The following is an 18,803-nucleotide window of genomic DNA, read 5'->3' as shown; positions in this document are numbered from 1 at the left end:
TGCAGAGAGCCTTGGGATCTGTCCACTTTGTGCCCCTAACATTGTTACTGACATTGCATTTAAGGGACTGCAACCATGCCTATCCTTGTCCTAACACAATGTGACACTAATCAGCCTTCCAGTGAAAATCATGACATGTTTGGCTTTCTCCGTTACACGAGGACTTTACGAAGAGCCAACTCAGTGGACAGGGCAAAGATCTAGGTTCCCTCAGTGTTGCTTGCTGCATAGTAGTACAGTCCAGTGTGGGGTCTCGGTGGGGCCGCAGTGAAGTTGCTGCCTCACAGCGCCAGACACCCGGGTTCGATCCTGACTACAGGTGCTGTCAGTAAAGAGTTTGTATATTCTCCCCGTGACCTGCGTGGGTTTTCCCCGGGTGCTCCGAATCCCTCCCACTCTCCAAAGGCGACCAGCTTCACACGTTAACGAACCTAATTATCCCTCGTGTGTTGGACAGTGCAAGTGTACAGGGTGATCACTGGTCAATCGCAACTCAGTGGCACAAGGACCTGTTTCCATGCTGTATCTCTGAAGTCTAAAGTATAGGTTACATACTAGAATCTTTTGTGGAATATAATATATCGCCATCTAACACAAAGCACAGTGACACCTTGTAGATATTCCTCTCCACAATGAGCTTTCCTTTATCAGAGTTGAATGAGCCTCTCATATTCCTCTGCTAGTTTAGTGCCGTGTTCTATAGGCTTAAGGCCAGACTATTTCATGTAGCTAAATTATATGCATTATAATGTAATTTGCTACAATTCAATCCCATGTGCATTTGTCAATTGCAAAAAATAGTCTCATTGGGAGCAGTGACCCAGCTAATGGATGACAGAGACATCACCAGGTGCTACATAACAACGGTGCAATGAAAGGATTAGAGCTGAGTTCTCAGTCTCCAGTTAATTCGCGAGGTGCCTCATTTCCCCAGGGGGTTCGTATTTGCTTCCATTTCAATCGCAACTCATTTAATTAAATGAAGATCCAAGCTCATTGGGAAATCAATTTCCCATTTAAACCCAGTTAAATTCCTTTTTGTTCATTTCAAAAAAAGATTTTCACACCAAGTAATAGACCAGCACTGTGATATTTAGTATTTTACACTCAGGGACACAGCCCAGAAATAGGCTGACCAGCGACCCCTGCACACTAACACTCTCCTACACACACATCTCACAGGTTAGCCATGATGTGGCTGAATAGTAAAGCCAACAGTTGCAATCGAACTCTTGGTAGTAGAGTTGTCATAGCATTCACAGCGCCAGAGACCCGGGTTCGATCCCGACTACGGGTGCTGTCTGTACGGAGTTTGTACGTTCTCCCCGTGACCTGCATGGGTTTTCCCCGGGTGCTCCGGTTTCCTCCCACATTCCAGTGACGTACAGGTTTGTAGGTTAATTGGCTTGGTGTAAATGTAAACTGGTGTGTGTCGGGTAGTGATATTATGCGGGGATCACTGGTCAGTGCAGACTCTGTGGGCTGAAGGGCCTGTTTCTCTAAACTAAACTAAAAACTTCCACCAGTTCCTATGTTCCAACTCCACTCCGCACCCAACTGACCAATAGCGATGCGCTGCGTTACTGAAAAGAATCGACCAGGATTCCACCGAGCCTTGGGATTCTCCCTGTAGACCCAACGATTTGGACAGTTCACAGGAACCGACACAACAGCAGTTTTATTCCCCAAGGCTCAGCCGTTAGAACATTATCACCATCAATATTATCACCATCCACCCCAGCAAACAAAATACTCCACATCAAGCCAAAAGCTAATTTTGTGTTAGAACCAGAAATATACGCAGGATCCTACTCATAACAGTTTATTTATTTTTCATTAAATAAGCATTAACGGGAAAAATGTAATATGTGTAACTCAGTTCATATCAAGTTATTTAAACTCACTTTTGGAATGAGTTTGTGGTTTGTTAACTTTACATGTACCTGTGTGTGTGAGTGTATGTGTGGGTGTGTGTGTGTGTGTGTACATGTGTGGGTGTGTGTGTGTGTGTACATGTGTGTGTGTGTGCGTGTGTGTGTGTGTGTGTGTGTGTGTGTGTGTGTGTGTGTGTGTGTGTGTGTATGTGTATGTGTGTGTGTGTGTACATGTACGTGTGTGTGTGAGTGTATGTGTGGGTGCGTGTGTGTGTACATGTATCTGTGGCATATGCATGTGTGCGTGTGCGTGCATCTGTGTGTACTTGTATGCTTGCATGTGTATGCTGGTATGAGATCGTATGTGCGTGAACGGGCATCTGTGCATGCATGCATATGTGTATGCGTGTGTACACGGGCATCTGTGTGTGCGTGTACACGTGTGTGTGTGTGTTTGTCTGTGTGGGTGTGCCTGCGTGTCTGGGTCTGTTTCTGTACATATCCATGATATATTGACATCATAGATGGCATAAATCCATGTGGTCATTGAAAGGAAGAGAGACACAAAATGCTGGAGTAACTCAGCGGGTCTGACTCAGGCAGCATCTCTGGAGAGAAGAAATGGGCAACGTTTCAGGTCAAGACTCTTCTTCAGACTGAAAGGCCTGAATAGACTGAATGTGGAGAGGATGTTTCCACTTGTGGGAGAGTCTAGGACTAGAGGGCATCGCCTCCGAATAAAAGGACGTACCTTTAGAAAGGAGATGAGCAGGAATTTCTTTAGTCTTTCATTTATTTTATCACTCTGTTGTCACCGTTTAGGTAGGAAACGGGCAGATCCATCTCAGGGAGGTTAGATCATGTGATAGCAGCAGAAGTAGGCCATTCGGCCCATCAAGTCTACTTCCCCATTCAATCATGGCTGATCGACCTCTCCCTCCTATCCCCATTCCCCTGCCTTCTCCCCATAACCCCTGACAGATAGACAGCATAAATGTGTGCATTCCAGCCTGCAAGACCCTCACAGCATCAAGGAATGAAGAGCTATTTACTTCTGGTGAGTGGTCCTTTGGAGCAGAGGATGGGTTTGATCATGCCCAGAGCCAGGACACCAATAGTTAAACAGATAACCCCGGCCACTAAACTAATGGACCCACAGAAAGCTGAAGATGTTTCACTCAAGTGGAGCAGAAATTGAAGGATTATTTTAATCCACAGCCATTCTAGAAAGTAGAAAGTTACAAGTTCCACACAAGGAATCAGAAAGCATAAGAGGCTGTTGTATTAAAGGATTTACCCAGGTATTGCAATGTTGATGAATGCTTAAACCAAGCTCTGCAGGACAGATCTATCTGTATGTGGCTAAAATGGAGAGAAGATTCAGTGCAAATTATTGAGCGTGTGGGTCCAGTTTATGTTTGATACAGTTTGCAAAATTGCGACGTCTAAAAAAAATAGCTGCGAACAAACGTCAAGGATATTTATCCATAACCTCGTTCAAACATGGTGGGAATTTACGGGCAGGATCAAGAGCCAGTGCTCGAAGCAACGCCAGCTGTACATGACTGCACAAAGTCTTGCTGCAGTTAAATACGGCACGGTAGCACAGCTGTAGAGTTGCTGCCTCACGGCTCTAGAGACACCGGTTCGAACCTCACTACGGGTGCTGTCTGCATGAAGTTTGTACGTTCTCCCCGTGACCACGTGGGTTTTCTCTGGGTGTTCCGGTTTCCTCCCACACTCCAAAGAGCTGCAGGTTAATTAGCTTCACTAGTCCCCAGTGTACAAAGGAGTGATCGCTAATCAGCACGGACTTGATGGGCTGAAGGGCCTGTTCCCAGGCTGTATCTCAAAAGCCTAAAGTCGCACAAGTAGCCACTCACTGTAGACCTGTTCAGAGCGGTGAAGTGTCAAAGGGCCTCGATTGACGCGAACGTTCTTTCCCTGTCCCCGGTTCAGTGATCATCCGTGTAGACTCGATGGGCCGAAGGGTCAGTTTCCACGCTGTATCTCTAAACTAAACGATACTACAAATGGTCAAGCTCGCTTCAGAAAGGAAGCACAGGCATTGCTAAAGAGATTAAAGAATGAAGGAAAATGATGAGAAGCACTGAGTTTGGGGAGGGTTGTAGAGGCTGGGAAAGATTCACAAGCGGTTATTGCAAGTTAATTCTCAGAGGTAAGTTTTCCAGTTTAATTAAAGGTAAAGTCTTCAGCCAGCCCACTGGTGAGAATCCTCCGATACCTGTAAGGCCCTGATGCTCAGCGTGATGCTGACAGGGAGCAGCTTGCTTCATTTGATCTGCATCTATCTTGCAAATACTGCAAAGAAACCTTGAAAGACTTTTTGGGAAATGGAAATATTTCTTGCCACATGGATAAACATATGAATCAATCTCTGTGTGAAGCTGGTCAACTCCTGATTGTTTGCAGTATTCCCTTTCCAAGCCTGGTTTGATCAGAATGTATTCAGCAGTCATCATAGGTTTCACAACCCCATTAGTGGTTATTCAATAGCAGACGTTTTTTTCTCATATCTCATGAAAAAAATCTAAGCAATTCAAAAATTGCTCAATTGCTGATTTTTTGCATTGTTGCAACATCCATTTAGTGTTAAATCAGTTTGTTATTATGCTCTCTATTTCCCAAAATGAGGAGCCAATTTTTGACAGTCCTTTTTGACCAGTTTCAAAATTGGTTAGTCTTGCAGCTTTGTGTATCCTTTTAATATTCTGTACAAGCATCTTGATCACACATAAAGATAAAATAATCTGAATTTTAATCACCTTACCATCTGCAGGTGTTTTCCAAGTGTGTGCGTGGATTGCATACAGTTCTGGGCGCCCCATTATAAAGGAGGTGAAGGCTTTGGAGAAGGTGACCAGAATATAGACTGGATTTGATCAGCAGTCTGTACCACAGTGCTAATCCCATGCCACATCTACATGTACTGGGTGACGTTGCCAGCTGTTCACCCATGTGGCCACAAGGAAGCACCTGCCCAACATCTGGGGAACCAGACGATGGAGAGATGTCTGCCAACTCTCTTGCCCTTTCTTGGTCTTGTCTCCTGATGCCTGACTGTGCCATTCCAGGGAGTATGCACAAGCTTGTTATGTTTAAAAAATGTTGTAGTAACTCAGCAGATCCGGCAGCATCGCTGGAGAACATGGATCGGTGACATTTTGTGTTAGGGATCCTTCAAACATGACCCAAAACATACTCAGATCAAGAGTGTTTCACCTATCCATGTTCTCCACAGATGCTGCCTGACCCGCTGAGTTACTCCAGCACTCTGTGAAACGTCACCTATCCATGTTCTCCACGGATGCTGCCTGACCCACTGAGTTACTCCAGCACTCTGTGAAACATCACCTATCCATGTTCTCCACAGATGCTGCCTGACCCACTGAGTTACTCCAGCATTTTGGGTCCTTCAATATCTGTCTTCCGACATATATTCCTCCTGACCTGCTCAGCATTTGCAGTCGATTTTGTTTTTACTTGGATGACTGATGCTTGGGAAACCCAACCCTATGCACTCAAGTCACAACTAATCAGCAGCTACATGCAACAACTGAGCTCTCTTGGCTTGGCTCGGATTAAAAGGGCCAACATTATTTGCTTGGACATGTAGATCATTGAAAGAATAATGGAGATAGATTAAGCAGTAAATCACTCCCTAATGAAAGCTCCTGGGCTGTTTATCTCACAGCCTGAAGAGCAACAGAATATTGCTGCCACAAACAATACTGACATTCAGCAAACACTCTCCATGTATCTTCAACTGGCCACCAGAGTAAGATGCAAAGTCAATACTTGCAAGATTGATAAGAATGACCTGATTTCAAGTGTATAATTCCCAGCATCATGAATATTTGAGATCTGAGATTCACACTTAAAGAAAGCAACCCCCATTCAGTTACATAAATATAGGTCTTCTCCAGGTTTGGAGATACAGCGCAGAAACAGGCCCTTCGGCCCACCGAGTTCACGCCAGCACTCTGTGAAACGTCACCTATTCATGTTCTCCACAGATGCTGCCTGACCCACTCAGTTATGGTGCAGCAGCATCTATGGAGCTAAGGAAATAGGCACTATCCTACAAACACTAGGATCAATGTACATTTATACCAAGCTAATTAACTCACAAACCTGTGCATCTTTCGAGTGTGGGAGGAAACCGGAGCAAACCCATGCAGGTCACAGGGAGAATGTACAAACTCTGTACAGACAGCGCCCATAGACAGTAGACCCGTGTCTCTGGTGCTGTGAGGCAGCAACTCCTCCTCTGTGCCGTCCAAAAGTTAAACGCCTGATTTACAAACAGCCCATACATATAAACAATGTGAGCGGCACGGTGGTGCAACGGTAGAGTTACTGCCTCACAGCGCCAGACACCCAGGTTCCATCCTGACTACGGGTGCTGTCTGTATGAAGTTTGCACGTTCTCCCCGTGACCACGTGGGTTTTCTCCAGGTGCGCCGGTTTCCTCCCACACTCCAAAGATGCACAGGTTTGCAGGTTAATTGGCTTCTGTAAAATTGTAAATTGTCCCTAGTGTGTAGGATAGTGTTAATGTGTGGGGAGCACTGGTCGGAGCAGACTCGGTGGGCTGAAGGGCCTGTTTCCGTGCTGTATCTCTAAACTAAAGGTGTAGGGCGAGTGTGGGGATGGAGTTGCCAGCTGCTAAGGGGCTGCAGGCATCTTCTGCCACCCGGGAACTCTGATCATGACCACAATCCCATCTAGAGAACCATCCAGGCTACGACCAGTTTGCAGGAACAGCCCCCTCTATAATCCGAGGTGATTAAGATCAGTAACTGAATCTCAAGGCACAGAAACACAAACAGTTCAGGATTCTGCTAAAAGAGCTGCTTGAGTGGAGACTGCGTTTTGTTTCCTCTTAATGATACGTTTATTGCACACTGGCAGTTACCTTGAGAGGCAAATTATATTAGTTTCACAACACACTTCATCCTTTCCTATTGCAGCCACTGTTAACAGTCAATGGTGAATCACCTGGGGCTGTGGCGAGCTGGGAATATCAATCCTGTAGATCCAACCACTATGGTACAGCAGAGTGTAAACGAACATATCCATCCAGAAAACACTTGTACATCGACTTGAGGCTTTATGGACTTCCTCTATTACTTTCTAAACAACATTGGCAAGTGATTTGTGTTTCCTGCCCAAACACCAAGCTGTTTATCAGCAGGGGACAGGACAAAGGACCACTGATGACTGGAACTCCAAACTAATTTGACTGACAGAATGAATGTGCAAGTTAGTCCAATGGTGCTCCAGCATCCAATGGAGACCCTGTGAAGCCTCAATTCCCAAACATATGATATGGGTTTAGAAAGACAGTTCATTGAAATTTGGACCCCAGTTTGATTTTTGGACTCGTGCTTTAAACCAATGTTTTATAGTGGAGAGAAGTGGCTTTGTGAAGGTTGCCTGCCATGGATGCACATGGAGCCGGATCCAGTTCATTCAGCTGCTCCACAATGGACAGGAGCAAGGAATATTCCCTGGAATGTTTTCAGCATGCGACGAGACAGCATCCTTCTGGGGAATTTCAAACCCTGAGTAAATACTATAGCTATAGCTTTCAAACAGTCAATATTTACATGTCAGTAGCCCAGAGCTGGCACAGATACAACGAACAAATAATGTTGTTCTGTGCTGTAAACATATACTTACACGATTCTAAAAACACACCAACTATTCCCAAATTATCATGCAGCATTCAAAAAGTTACCCTTTGTGGAGATCAGAAATGTTTCTGATATTTTACACCTTAAAACACCTTTTTCCACTTGTAGGTTCAAAGTCAGAAATATAATGTGGACACAAGCATCAAAACACTGAAAGTTGGAACTCTGCAATTCTTCCCATCCAGCCAGAGGAGTGATGCAATTTTCTATCTTGGGGGGGAGAAAATGATTGGAACAGTTTTGGTATTCTTACATTTGTTTTGTTCACAATTATTTTTAAAACAGCTGAATACTTCCATTCATTTTGACGTGAAAAATATTTAGAAATGCGATGGTTTAAAAAGTAGGCGGAATGGTGCAATTCCCTGCCCAACGCACCCATCCTGAACAAATTCTACACACACACAACACACAACAAAGAGTATGAAAGGGGTTCTGCTGTTTAAATGTTCAGAACCAATAGTGCAAAGTGTTGGTGACAGCCTGAACTATGTTGTGTAACCCAGCAGACAAGGTCAGATGTCGGGGTGGTTTTTGGAAGCTCAATAAGTGTGAGAATAAGGGTGGCAATTATTGGGGTGCGTGCTACAATGTAAGTGATTTGATGAATGTGGAGTAGATGTCACACAAAACAAGAGTCTGACCCCATCCTTCAGTCTAGATCAGGAATAGTGACACCGAACTCTTGGATAACGTGAATGAAACACATTCAAAGGTTGAAAGAGAATCACCGCATTGTGTAGATAACCACTTACAACCAACAAAGAGATCTTTATTTTGGCAAATCCCTCTGCCCCAGATTATTTTCCTATCTGACTGAAGGCTTCAGTCCTGCACCTTCCCCAAGGGTAAGTCAGTATCTAGTGATGCACCACGACGAGCTCGCTGCCCCTTAAACGGGAAGAAAATGGCCAGAGGTGAGAACCAGTCAACGTCTGTAAGCGCCAGAGTTTCCTTCCGCTCCCAATGGTGATCCAGTGACCTCTGCTGGAAAGTGCACGTGTGTGAATATCGCCTCAAGTCCCACTTCAGTGACCTCCACCCTCAACTATGTTCCAGGCACCCACACACACAAGGATTGGCCATTTGGGCAGCCAGCGCCCAATGAGGCCGTTCTCCCGCCTGGAGAGATGCGGGGAATGACAGGGTGTGGACGTCGAGGAAAATATTCAACGTTCCCATTTCGTCAAAGCAAGACACTGAGAGTTCAGTGACTTCCAGGTGGGAAGAAGACCACCAGTTAGTCAGAGCAAGGGAATGAGAAAGAAAACAAAAATGATGGCACAATACACACTCCCTGCCCCTTGTCGAAGCTTTGCCCAGCTCACCCACCCTCAGAGAAACCACATGCAAAGGAAGTTGATGTGAAAGTGACATCCTTGTACCAAGTACATCTTCCCGATTAGCGAGTACTTAGCTCAGTGAGAGACTATTCCCTTCTAAACCCTTGGGGCTGCAGCAAGTGAGCAGGGCACAGTCCCACACTCCCAGTGGCATCATTGTACAAACACACACACATTGTGGCAAGATTACAGCGTCAGTGGAATCTGCCAGATCAGCAACATGTTCTCACTGTTTGTGTGTACGGTGGCTTTGAAGTCTCTGTTGAAGCTCTGGCAGCCTCTGCCTCCGGAGGCAATGGCCACCGAGCTGACCTTCTCCCTCCTGACTGCCTCACGGGTGGAAGACCTGCTCCTCACCCACACGTCTGGGTCGTCCACTATCTCATAGATGGAGCCGTCCTCGATGCCGTGCTCTGGGGATGTCCCACTGTCCTGAACCTCGTCCTCACCAGCAGACAGTAAGTGGCCAGGCAGGTGGGAGGTGGAGTGGAGATTGTAACACAGAGGGATCCCCTGCTTCTTGTCCTGATGCAGGTCCTGTACGGGGCCCGGAGAGGAAGGGTCATCTTTGCCGTCGGCCTCTGCGAAGACATGCACGTCTTCAGTCGATTCACTCTTCAACAGCTCCAAGTCCATCGAGCCAATGGTGGGGATTAGAAACTCCACAGGTCCACAGTGGGCATTTAACGAGATCATTCCCTTCCCTGGAATACGGATGAGACACCATGATTGACCAAATAAATCAAAGGCACAAGGCAAAAGCCCAAACATTGCAGTTCTCCCCTCATCCCGAACCCATGAACGGTTACAATCACCTCAAGGCCAGTTGTGACATCAGGACCAAGTAAAGACATCTTGATTAAAAAAGCACTTTAACATGGAGAGAGGGAGGATTATTCCTTGCATCTTCTCCAGTTTATCAAGGCTACAATGACAAGGGTTAGCTGGAATATAACACTGTTCCATTCAGGCAATTTCAGCAAGTCGCACTTCCCAACAACCACTCAATGGTATGAAAGACTGGATTCTCCAATTTTAAGTAACACTCCCTACCCCCCACCCATTTCACCCGACTTGGATCTTGGTAGCTGTCAGGTGTCAACTAATGTCATGCGTGAAGTTGGATTAAAGTTCTATTTTCTAAGGGGCCATTGTAACGTTAACTGTTCTCACTCTCCGGATGTTCCCGACTTGTTGAACACACATCCAGCACCGTTTTATTCTATTTCCTGTGATGGGGTCCCATGAGATTGGCTCCCCATTGTTATGGTTTAAGTGAAGATGTTGGGTTTGGTCTACCACTACAACAAGGCTGGTCTTGCATTGGAAAATAAATACAGAATAACAAGATTTTCTATTGGAAAGAAAAGTTTTTACCTGTAACTTTTGGAATTCCTTCAAGTTTTGGAACTGGTAAAGTAACTAACATTCCTTCATTGGTCCCAACCCAGAGCATTCCTTGGCAAACCAGCAAGCACGTCACTAAGATGTTCCTTTGTCCTAGACAGGAGAAACAGGAAGGTAGACATTCAATGTAGACCAGTGCAGACACATTTACAGGAAGAGGATGATTTGATGGTTCGGTATTATCTGTTCTCAATGTTTCAATAGATCCATGAAATACAATGATCTCTCTCCTGGACTTTATCCAATTTCCGATTCTTCAATGAGTAAAATAAAAGTGTTTATAGACTGACAGGTGAAAGATGTTCTAACGTGGGTACTTACAAAACATATTCATCCAACCTCTATTTGTTTAAGCAATTCTGGACCAATTTCTCATTATGATACCTCGAGACCATTGAGAATATATCTCTCTGAATTGCCTCAACTCATTGGGGCTCATCAGAGACATGCTCACAAGGCAAACAGAGATAATGCACATTCATGGGAACAGTGCTTCTACACAAATGGTAGTCCAGGGAGATTGGAATTGTTTTCCTATCATCTGGAAGACCATTCAGCCCACAGCATCTATGCTACCATTTGGAACAATGCTATCAGTTCTATTCCCGCACATTCCATTCCATCTCCTACCACCACCTGCAAGGCAAATTGTTAATTATTGAACCATCAACCATTGAACCAACCATTTTATGAAGGGGTAAATCAGAGTATCCACAGCAAACTGTGCTCTGTGGACAGCTTGATTGCATTCACGTATTGTCTTATAGTCTAGGATCAACAAACTTATCAGGAAAGCTGGCTCCGTCCTGGAGGTGGAGCTGGATTCATGGGAGGTTGGTCTTGGAGGGGAGGATGCTCCTCAAACTGTGGAGCATCCTGGACAATACAGCTCACCCCCACCGTGACACACACTGGTCAACTTGAGGAGCACCTTCAGCAACAGACTGGTTCCACCAAGATGCAGCACAGAACGCCACAGGAGATCCTTCTTCCCTGTGGCTATCAAACTGCACAACCCCTCGGATAAAGGTTCCTAAAAGAATGGCCAAGGTAGTTTAGATCATGTGTGCCTGCTTTTGTTGCTACCAAACAGAAAGACAATAGATAACCTCGGATAATAATCTTATTTATATAGCACCTAAACTTGCATTGATGGCCAAGCTTAGTTTAGATCAGGTGTGTGCCGAGGTCTTGCCCCAAGCTTTTGCACTGCGGGTTCAAACCCACCTTCAGTCAGCAGAAAGACAAACACTGATTACAATCGTCGTCAGCGTACAATCGATCAGCGTACAGATAGGAATAGGTAGAACCAGCGAGCCTGGGGTTATAGGAAGAAGGCAGAATGGGGGAGAGAGAGGGATAGATCAGCCAGGATTGAACGGCAGAGTAGACTTGATGGGCCAAATGGCCTTATTTCGCTCCTAGGCATGGTGATCCCTTTACCTGCAGTGAAGGGGGTGTTGCGTGGAACCACGTTGATTTCCTGCAAATGTTCCAGGGTTTCCGTGTGGAATAATCGGATGTTGGATCCCGCGGAGAAGGCCATCCACACTCCACCTCCAGCTTTGACCATCTGGGTCACGCTGACCGCTTCATCCGGATGCGCATCCAGGCACTGCCAACAGCAGAAGCAAAGGGTCAGCTTTCATTAAAAGCTAAGGAACCTCCCGAGATTAGAAACCAGTCATTTGTTGCAAGCACTAAACACATAATTATGGGAACGCAAACACATTGAACTCTGCTCTGGAAATTCAGTCCCAAAGGTGTGAAAAAGAGTTTCAGAAACAGTTCAATATTACTGTGTGGTATAACCAGCACACATAGCTGAGAAAGGGCTTCCATTACATTATACACTCTCTCCACAGTTTACAAACCATACTAGACTGGTCAACTTTAATTTTCATCGAAACAGAACATTAGAGAGGACTCTAGTATTATTAATTCCAATATTTCATCGAGGCTTATCTAACACAACAGAACATCACCCTTGGTTACTGGTGCAGTATCAGTGGACAATGTACTGTCAATGTTCTGTTCCACGTGGTCAGTAGAGGACAATGCAATCTGCCATGTGTCTTGGCACCAGCAGGCCAAGGAGGAACAACATGTCTTTTTATTCCAGATACAACAAATTCACAGATTTAACCTTGGAAAATAGGCAGCAAAATGTCCCAGTGAAGTAATCTGGTGGCCAACCAGCACTGGTTCCACCGTACCCGGCTATGCCCAGGTGGACATCTCCATTTGTACAGCTTTGCACCATTGTGGGAACGAACTGCAGATAATAAACAAATGCTGGAGTAACTCAGCGGGACAGGCATCGTCTCTGGAGAGAAGGAATGGGTGATGCTTCTTGTAGTCATAGATGCTGCTGCACCCGCTGAGTTTCTCCAGCACTTTTGTCTACCTTCGATTTTCCAGCATCTGCAGTTCCTTCTTAAACACATGTAGGCAAGGTGGGCCGAAGGGCCTGTTCCCACATTCAAAGACTATGACAGGAGATCACGGACCAAGCACAGACAAGACAAGCAGGTACACCACGAAGGATCTCATTAGCTTCATCTACATGAAATTACACAAATGGCAGAAAGACAATACGATCGCGAGGACTAAAAGTGCCTTTTCCCCAGTTCTTGGCAGAGAAAGATAGAAAAACCTCACAATCAATAGAAAGGCAGTTCACTGCAGTCTCTTCATTACTAGTTGTCACTAGTGACTGAGTTAGCACCACTTTGTAATGGCAAACTCAGACCCCATTAACATCATCAAACGTTACCTTGTGATTTAAATCAGGCTTTCCCCCATTATTTCAATGCAGTGTCTATTGAACCACATCACATGCACACACCACAGTCCTCACCTTGTCCAAGCAGCAGCTTAGCCATTGACCACAACATAAAACAGTAACGCACTCATTTACTTCAGATGTAACATGGACATTACTGTAAATGTAGCATTGCTGCATGGACAAAGCTTTTATAATTCAAAAGAAAATCAATGGGAATAATTACTGAATGTCAAACATACTCCATGTCACACAGAAACATTCAAGATTCACAAGTAGATCAGTGTTTGTGCCTTACTGAACGCACATGGTGACACAGCGGTAGAGTTACTGCCTCACAGCACCAGAGACCCGGGTTCCATCCTGACTACGGGTCCTGTCTGTACGGAGTTTGTACGTTCTCCCCGTGACCTGCGTGGGTTTTCTCCGGGTGCTCCGGTTTCCTCCCACACTCCAAAACGACGTGCTTCAGTAAAATTATAAAGGGGCTGTCCCACTATACGAGTTTACCCAAGAGCTCTCCCGAGTTTAAAAACAAATCAAACTCGTGGTAAGTACGTAGAATGTACGTAGCGGGTACGTCGGAGCTCGGGGACGTCTCTTAGCGGCTCGTAACGCTAACGGCAGGTACTCGGGAAACGCTGGAAGCTCGTGAAATTTTTTCAACATGTTGAAAAATGTCCACGAGAGCCATGAGTACCTACGAGCGGCCATTACCGTAATTCTCCGAGTTCGAATCAGGGGAAACTCGGGAGAACTCTTGAATTAGCTCGTACAGTGGGACAGGCCCTTTAATTGTCCCTAGAGTGCATAGGATAGTGTTAGCATGTGGGAATCGCTGGTCAGCATGTACTCGGTGGGCCGAAGGGTCTGTTTCCATGCTGTATCTCTAAACTCTAAAATTATTCATAAAATTAACCTACAAACTTGTCAGTCTGAAGAAGAGTCCGAAACATCACTCATCCTTTTTCTCCAGAGATGCAGCCCGACCCACTGAGTTAATCCCTCATTTGGTGTCTATCTTCGGTATAAACCCGCATTTGTATCCCATTCCACATAACCTACAAACATGTACGTCTTTGGGGCATGCGAGGGAATCAGAGTACTCAGAGAAAACCCACGTGGTCACAAGGAAAACGTACAAACTCCGTACAGACAGCGCCCATAGTCAGGATGGAACCTGGGTCTCTGGCGCTGTGAGGCAGCAACTCTACCGCTGCACCACCGTGCCACCCTCTGAGTAATCCAAAGGCAACCCATGCTGTTGGGACCGGACTCAATAAGGATCTTACTCAGTCAGAATCAGTGTTCAGACAAGAGGGAAAAAAAACCTCAGATTTAAACCCAAATCTACAATTACTAGCTAAGGCTGACAAATTCTGCAACTCTACGCAGAACTATTCTGATTTTTTTTAAATTTATACAAAGATGATGGAATTGCAGATTCAGACTGGCAAGCGTCACTAATTCTCATGGTTCACTGCGGACAGATGTGCTGGCCGATACGGAATACTTTGTTCCTTGGGAATAAGATGCAGGAAGGAATTAACCAGCTGAGATCAAGGATACCCTTCCCCTCCCTTCTCCCCAGCCTCTGGGGTTCAGGCAAATCGCTCTTGTTCTCCAACCTCCACTAATTCCAAGCTGCTACATTTACAGGCTGAGGGAAAGTAAACCAAGTTAAATATCAAATGCAAATTTCAAAGTAAAAAATTAATTCTATAAATCAGGTAATTTGCAGCTTGAAAGGAACAAGCAAGAACTCACGTTGGCAACAGCACTGAGCGAGTCTGCTGCAGATTAGTCATGGAGCTGTACTAAACTAAAACACTATCCACAGCCCAACTCTCCCCTGCCAACCAACATGTCCCAGTTGTACTTGTCCCACCTGCCCATCTTTGCATCATTTCCCTCAAACCTTTACTATCCAAATGTCCTTTAGATGTTGTGATAGTGCCTGCATCATCCAACTCCTCTAGCAGCTGGTGCCATGCACCCACCCCCCTCACAGTGAAAACGTTGCCCCTCAGGTTCCCCTCCCACCTTAACCTCATGTCTTCTGTTCCCCCACTCTGGGCATCTACCCGATCTATTCCAAAATGAATCAATTTTGTATTTCATGGCCCTTTGTGCGAGTTGCTGGGTTATTTTCATTACGTTGGTGCATCCGTAGCTGCAGAATTATTCAGCACGTCCCGAGTTTACGAAAGGGGGCATATAAATGGAGTGATTCTTTACATACAATTTCAGCACAGAATTGCATGTGGCATTAGACAATACCACCACACTACCCTCAGTATGGAGAAGACAGCTGGCTCTTTAGTGTAGGTGTTGGAAGGGGCAGCATTGACCTTGCAGGGCGAGTATTGGGAGCACTCGTTGCTGGGGATGCTTGTTTGGCAACAAGGCTTGGTGGCACCATATGTTTGACCAGAACCTCCTGCAGGAGACAGCAACGAGGCTAATATAAACAATCTTCAGGTGGAAAATAGACACAAAAAGCCGGAGTAACTCGGCGGGTCAGGCAGCATCTCTGAAGAGAAGGAATGGGTGACATTTCGGGTCGAGACCCTTCTTACCCTTCTGAAGAAGGGTCTCGACCCAAAACATCACCCAGAGATGCTGCCGGTCCCGCTGAATTACTCCAGCACTTTGTGTCTATCGTCAGTTTAAACCAGCATCTGCAGTTCCTTCCCACACATTCTCCAGATGGAGCCTCACAGCATCAAGGGGAGAAATGTGGCATGAAGCAAGAAGAAAAATAAAAACTCTGCTGCCTTGTGTATGTAACTCTGCAGCAGCCAACAATCAGTGTGGTTGCATTATGTTATGTGGAGCAAATCCCACAAGATGCAAATCAAACATTTAAGAAAAGTCTTGCAGAATTTATTTTTGCCTCAAAGGCCTTGCAACAGGTCAGTGCAGCTTAAATGTGAATTCCGGGTGTAATGTGGGGCACTACTGCGAATGAAGGAAGTGAGGAATAAGGCACAGAGACCAAGGTTTAATGGACAAAGGTTTTCTAGTATAGAAAGCACTGTTGTTGTTAAGGTCACGGGCACTGAAGAATCAATCATGTGGCAGATCAAAGCCTCAGGAGTTGGGCAACAGTGCCCCTTGAAGGTGGAATGAATGAAAGCAAGTTGTGCCAAGAAGAGTTGCCTCAATACTCTGGTGCAGGAGCAGAGGGCAACATCTGCCAGTTCATTCTGCTGCTGCTGCTCGTGGGAGCAGCTAAATCTACTCTTGCTTAGTGTGGCTTTCATAAAATATTCTCACAGAAATTAATCAAAGATCATTTTCTGCAGCACATTCTCCTGCCCACTTTGTAATGCAAATGTCTCAAGCTCTCACAGCTAATATGAATTTTTAATGTGGTTTTTTTTTATTCCTCCTCACAAAGTCTTATGAGATCACATCAATTAAAATAAAATGCATCTTAAAATTGTCCTGTATGGCCAAGGAGATGAGTTTAGGGTCTACAGTTATGTAAGGATGTTGGTGGCTGGCAGGGCAGGCAGTGAGGAGCAGTCCAACAAAGGTATTTGGCACACAAGTGTGAAACAGTCCTATCTGCAGCAGACACACATTTGTGTTTCAGTGACTGAGCTTGCAGACAACAGATATTTACTAGCAAATTGATCAAATTAAATAACAGGCACACTCTGTTCTCTCTCCATCTCATCTACTCTGCTCCCACCCTGGTCCCAGCTCAGAGTTGTTCCTTTGTGTTCCAATTTGCAAACATACCATCCAACATCAGGGAGATACACCAGATGCTGGCTTAAACCCATGATAGACACAAAGAGCTGGAGTAACTCAGCAGGACAGGCAGCATCTCTGGAGAGAAGTAACGGGGTGACGTTTCGGGTAGAGACCCTTCTGAGGAAAATGCTGCCTGACCCACTGAGTTACTCCAGCACTCTGTGAAACGTCACCTACCCATGTTCTCCACAGATGCTGCCTGACCCGCTGAGTTACTCCAGCACTCTGTGAAACGTCACCTATCCATGTTCTTCACAGATGCTGCCTGACACACTGTTATGGTGCAGCAGCATCTATGGAGCTAAGGAAATAGGCAACGTTTCGGGCCGAAATCCTTCTGGAAATAGGCAACGTTGCCTATTTCCTTAGCCCCATAGATGCTGCTGCACCCGCTGAGTTACTCCAGCACTCTGTGAAACGTCACATATCCATGTTCTCCACAGATGCTGCCTGACCCGCTGACTCTGTCCTTTTGTAAATATATTGTTATTATAAATCGTGAGCTGGCAACAGTTAGTTGTGTCACAGCTCGTGAGCAGGTGTGACCCTCGCCTCGTGCCCAGTGTACATTCTTTCTGTGACTGCACGGGTTTGTTTCCTCAGAGTTCTCTGGTTTTCTCGCAAACCCCAAAGACGTGTTGATGGATGAATTGGCCAGTGTAAATTAGTTCCTAGTTCAGTTTAAAGGAGACCTAATGGATGTGTGTTAGGGAGAAGACCTTGCCCGAGTACAGGGAAGCAAGGAGAATGTGAGCAGGTATAGATTCATTGGGCTGAGTTACCCAATTTAAAGTCCACATTTGGATTTTACTTCATTCTTCCTTCAGAGGGTAGTACAGTTACTGCCTCACTGCGCCAGAGACCTGGGGTCAACCCTGACTATGGGTGCTGTCTGTGTGGAGTTTGCACCTTCTCCCTGTGACCGCTTAAGTTTTCTCCTGTATTGCAAAGACATGCGGGTTTGTGTACATTGCCCTTGGTGTGTAGGGAATGGGAATGTGGGATAGCATAGAACTAGTGTGAGTGGGTGACCAATGGTCAGCGTGGTCCAAAGGGCTATTCCACACTATATCTCTAAACTAACAAGTCGAGCTTCAGGATATCTAGTTTTAAAATCAAACCATCTACAGTTGACCCTGGTAACAGGATGAAAAGGTTTCTTTGATGTTGGTGTAGCCAAAGCTTCCAGGTACAGGGCTCCCCACCAGCGGCAGCAACAACATTGATCATACCCTTGTGGTGAAGCAATTCACATCGATCAATGTGACCCGATTGCCACAGGCAGCCCACATTGTGTCGTCCACAACCAACAACGAGACGATTGGAGATGAACCAACTTTCACCAACCGGGGACAATCCCAGTCCCAACTCCCCTCTGGAAAGAGAAGGAGAGAAGGGAGAATTAGAACAGGGACTGATTCACACTGAATAATTTCAACAATCAAACCTCAAAACACTCAAACTTAACATCAATATCATTTAAGTTATGGTGCAAATCAATAACTTAGGAGAACTATGTACGATGGAACTGCAGATGCTGGTCTGAAGGGTCTCGACCAGAAACGTCACCTATTCCTTCTCTCCAGTGATGCTGCCTTGACCCACTGAGTTACTCCAGCATTTTGTGTCTATCTTCAGTGTAAACCAGCATCTACACAAGGTATATGATGTTGTGCTTACCGGCCGATCTGCTGTACACCGCCACGCTGCCATCCTGTAGCCCCGCAAACACCAGAGTCAGCAAATGCCTCAGGCACACGACAGCCACTCCTCCTGGGCTTTGGCATGTAAACAAAGACTGGGCAGCCATGTCAACTCCACTGTAGCCCACCATGCTGCAACAGAGAGAGATTGATTAACCATAAGCTTCAACTAGGAATCCCCCACAATTGGGCAAGTTACTTCACGG

The 18,803-nt window shown here is 45.6% G+C and overlaps 1 protein-coding gene across 1 annotated transcript in view; it reads right to left on the bottom strand.

Annotated features, from left to right (window-relative positions):
- Positions 1-7,286: 7,286 nt before the first annotated feature.
- Positions 7,287-18,803, bottom strand: part of LOC129711390 (rho guanine nucleotide exchange factor 10-like protein) — an 84,363-nt gene continuing 72,846 nt past the window's right edge. The window contains exons 25-29 of the mRNA XM_055658997.1: positions 18,575-18,729; positions 18,127-18,269; positions 11,788-11,959; positions 10,315-10,437; positions 7,287-9,641 (exon numbers count right to left, since the gene is read on the bottom strand). Of these exons, the coding sequence (XP_055514972.1) occupies positions 9,124-9,641; positions 10,315-10,437; positions 11,788-11,959; positions 18,127-18,269; positions 18,575-18,729 (1,111 nt within the window). The 3' untranslated portion in view covers positions 7,287-9,123. The remainder of the gene's footprint in view (positions 9,642-10,314; positions 10,438-11,787; positions 11,960-18,126; positions 18,270-18,574; positions 18,730-18,803) is intronic.

This window comes from Leucoraja erinacea, chromosome 30, assembly GCF_028641065.1.
Source record: "Leucoraja erinacea ecotype New England chromosome 30, Leri_hhj_1, whole genome shotgun sequence".
NCBI lineage: Eukaryota > Metazoa > Chordata > Chondrichthyes > Rajiformes > Rajidae > Leucoraja > Leucoraja erinaceus.
This window is presented reverse-complemented; position numbering and strand designations above follow the sequence as displayed.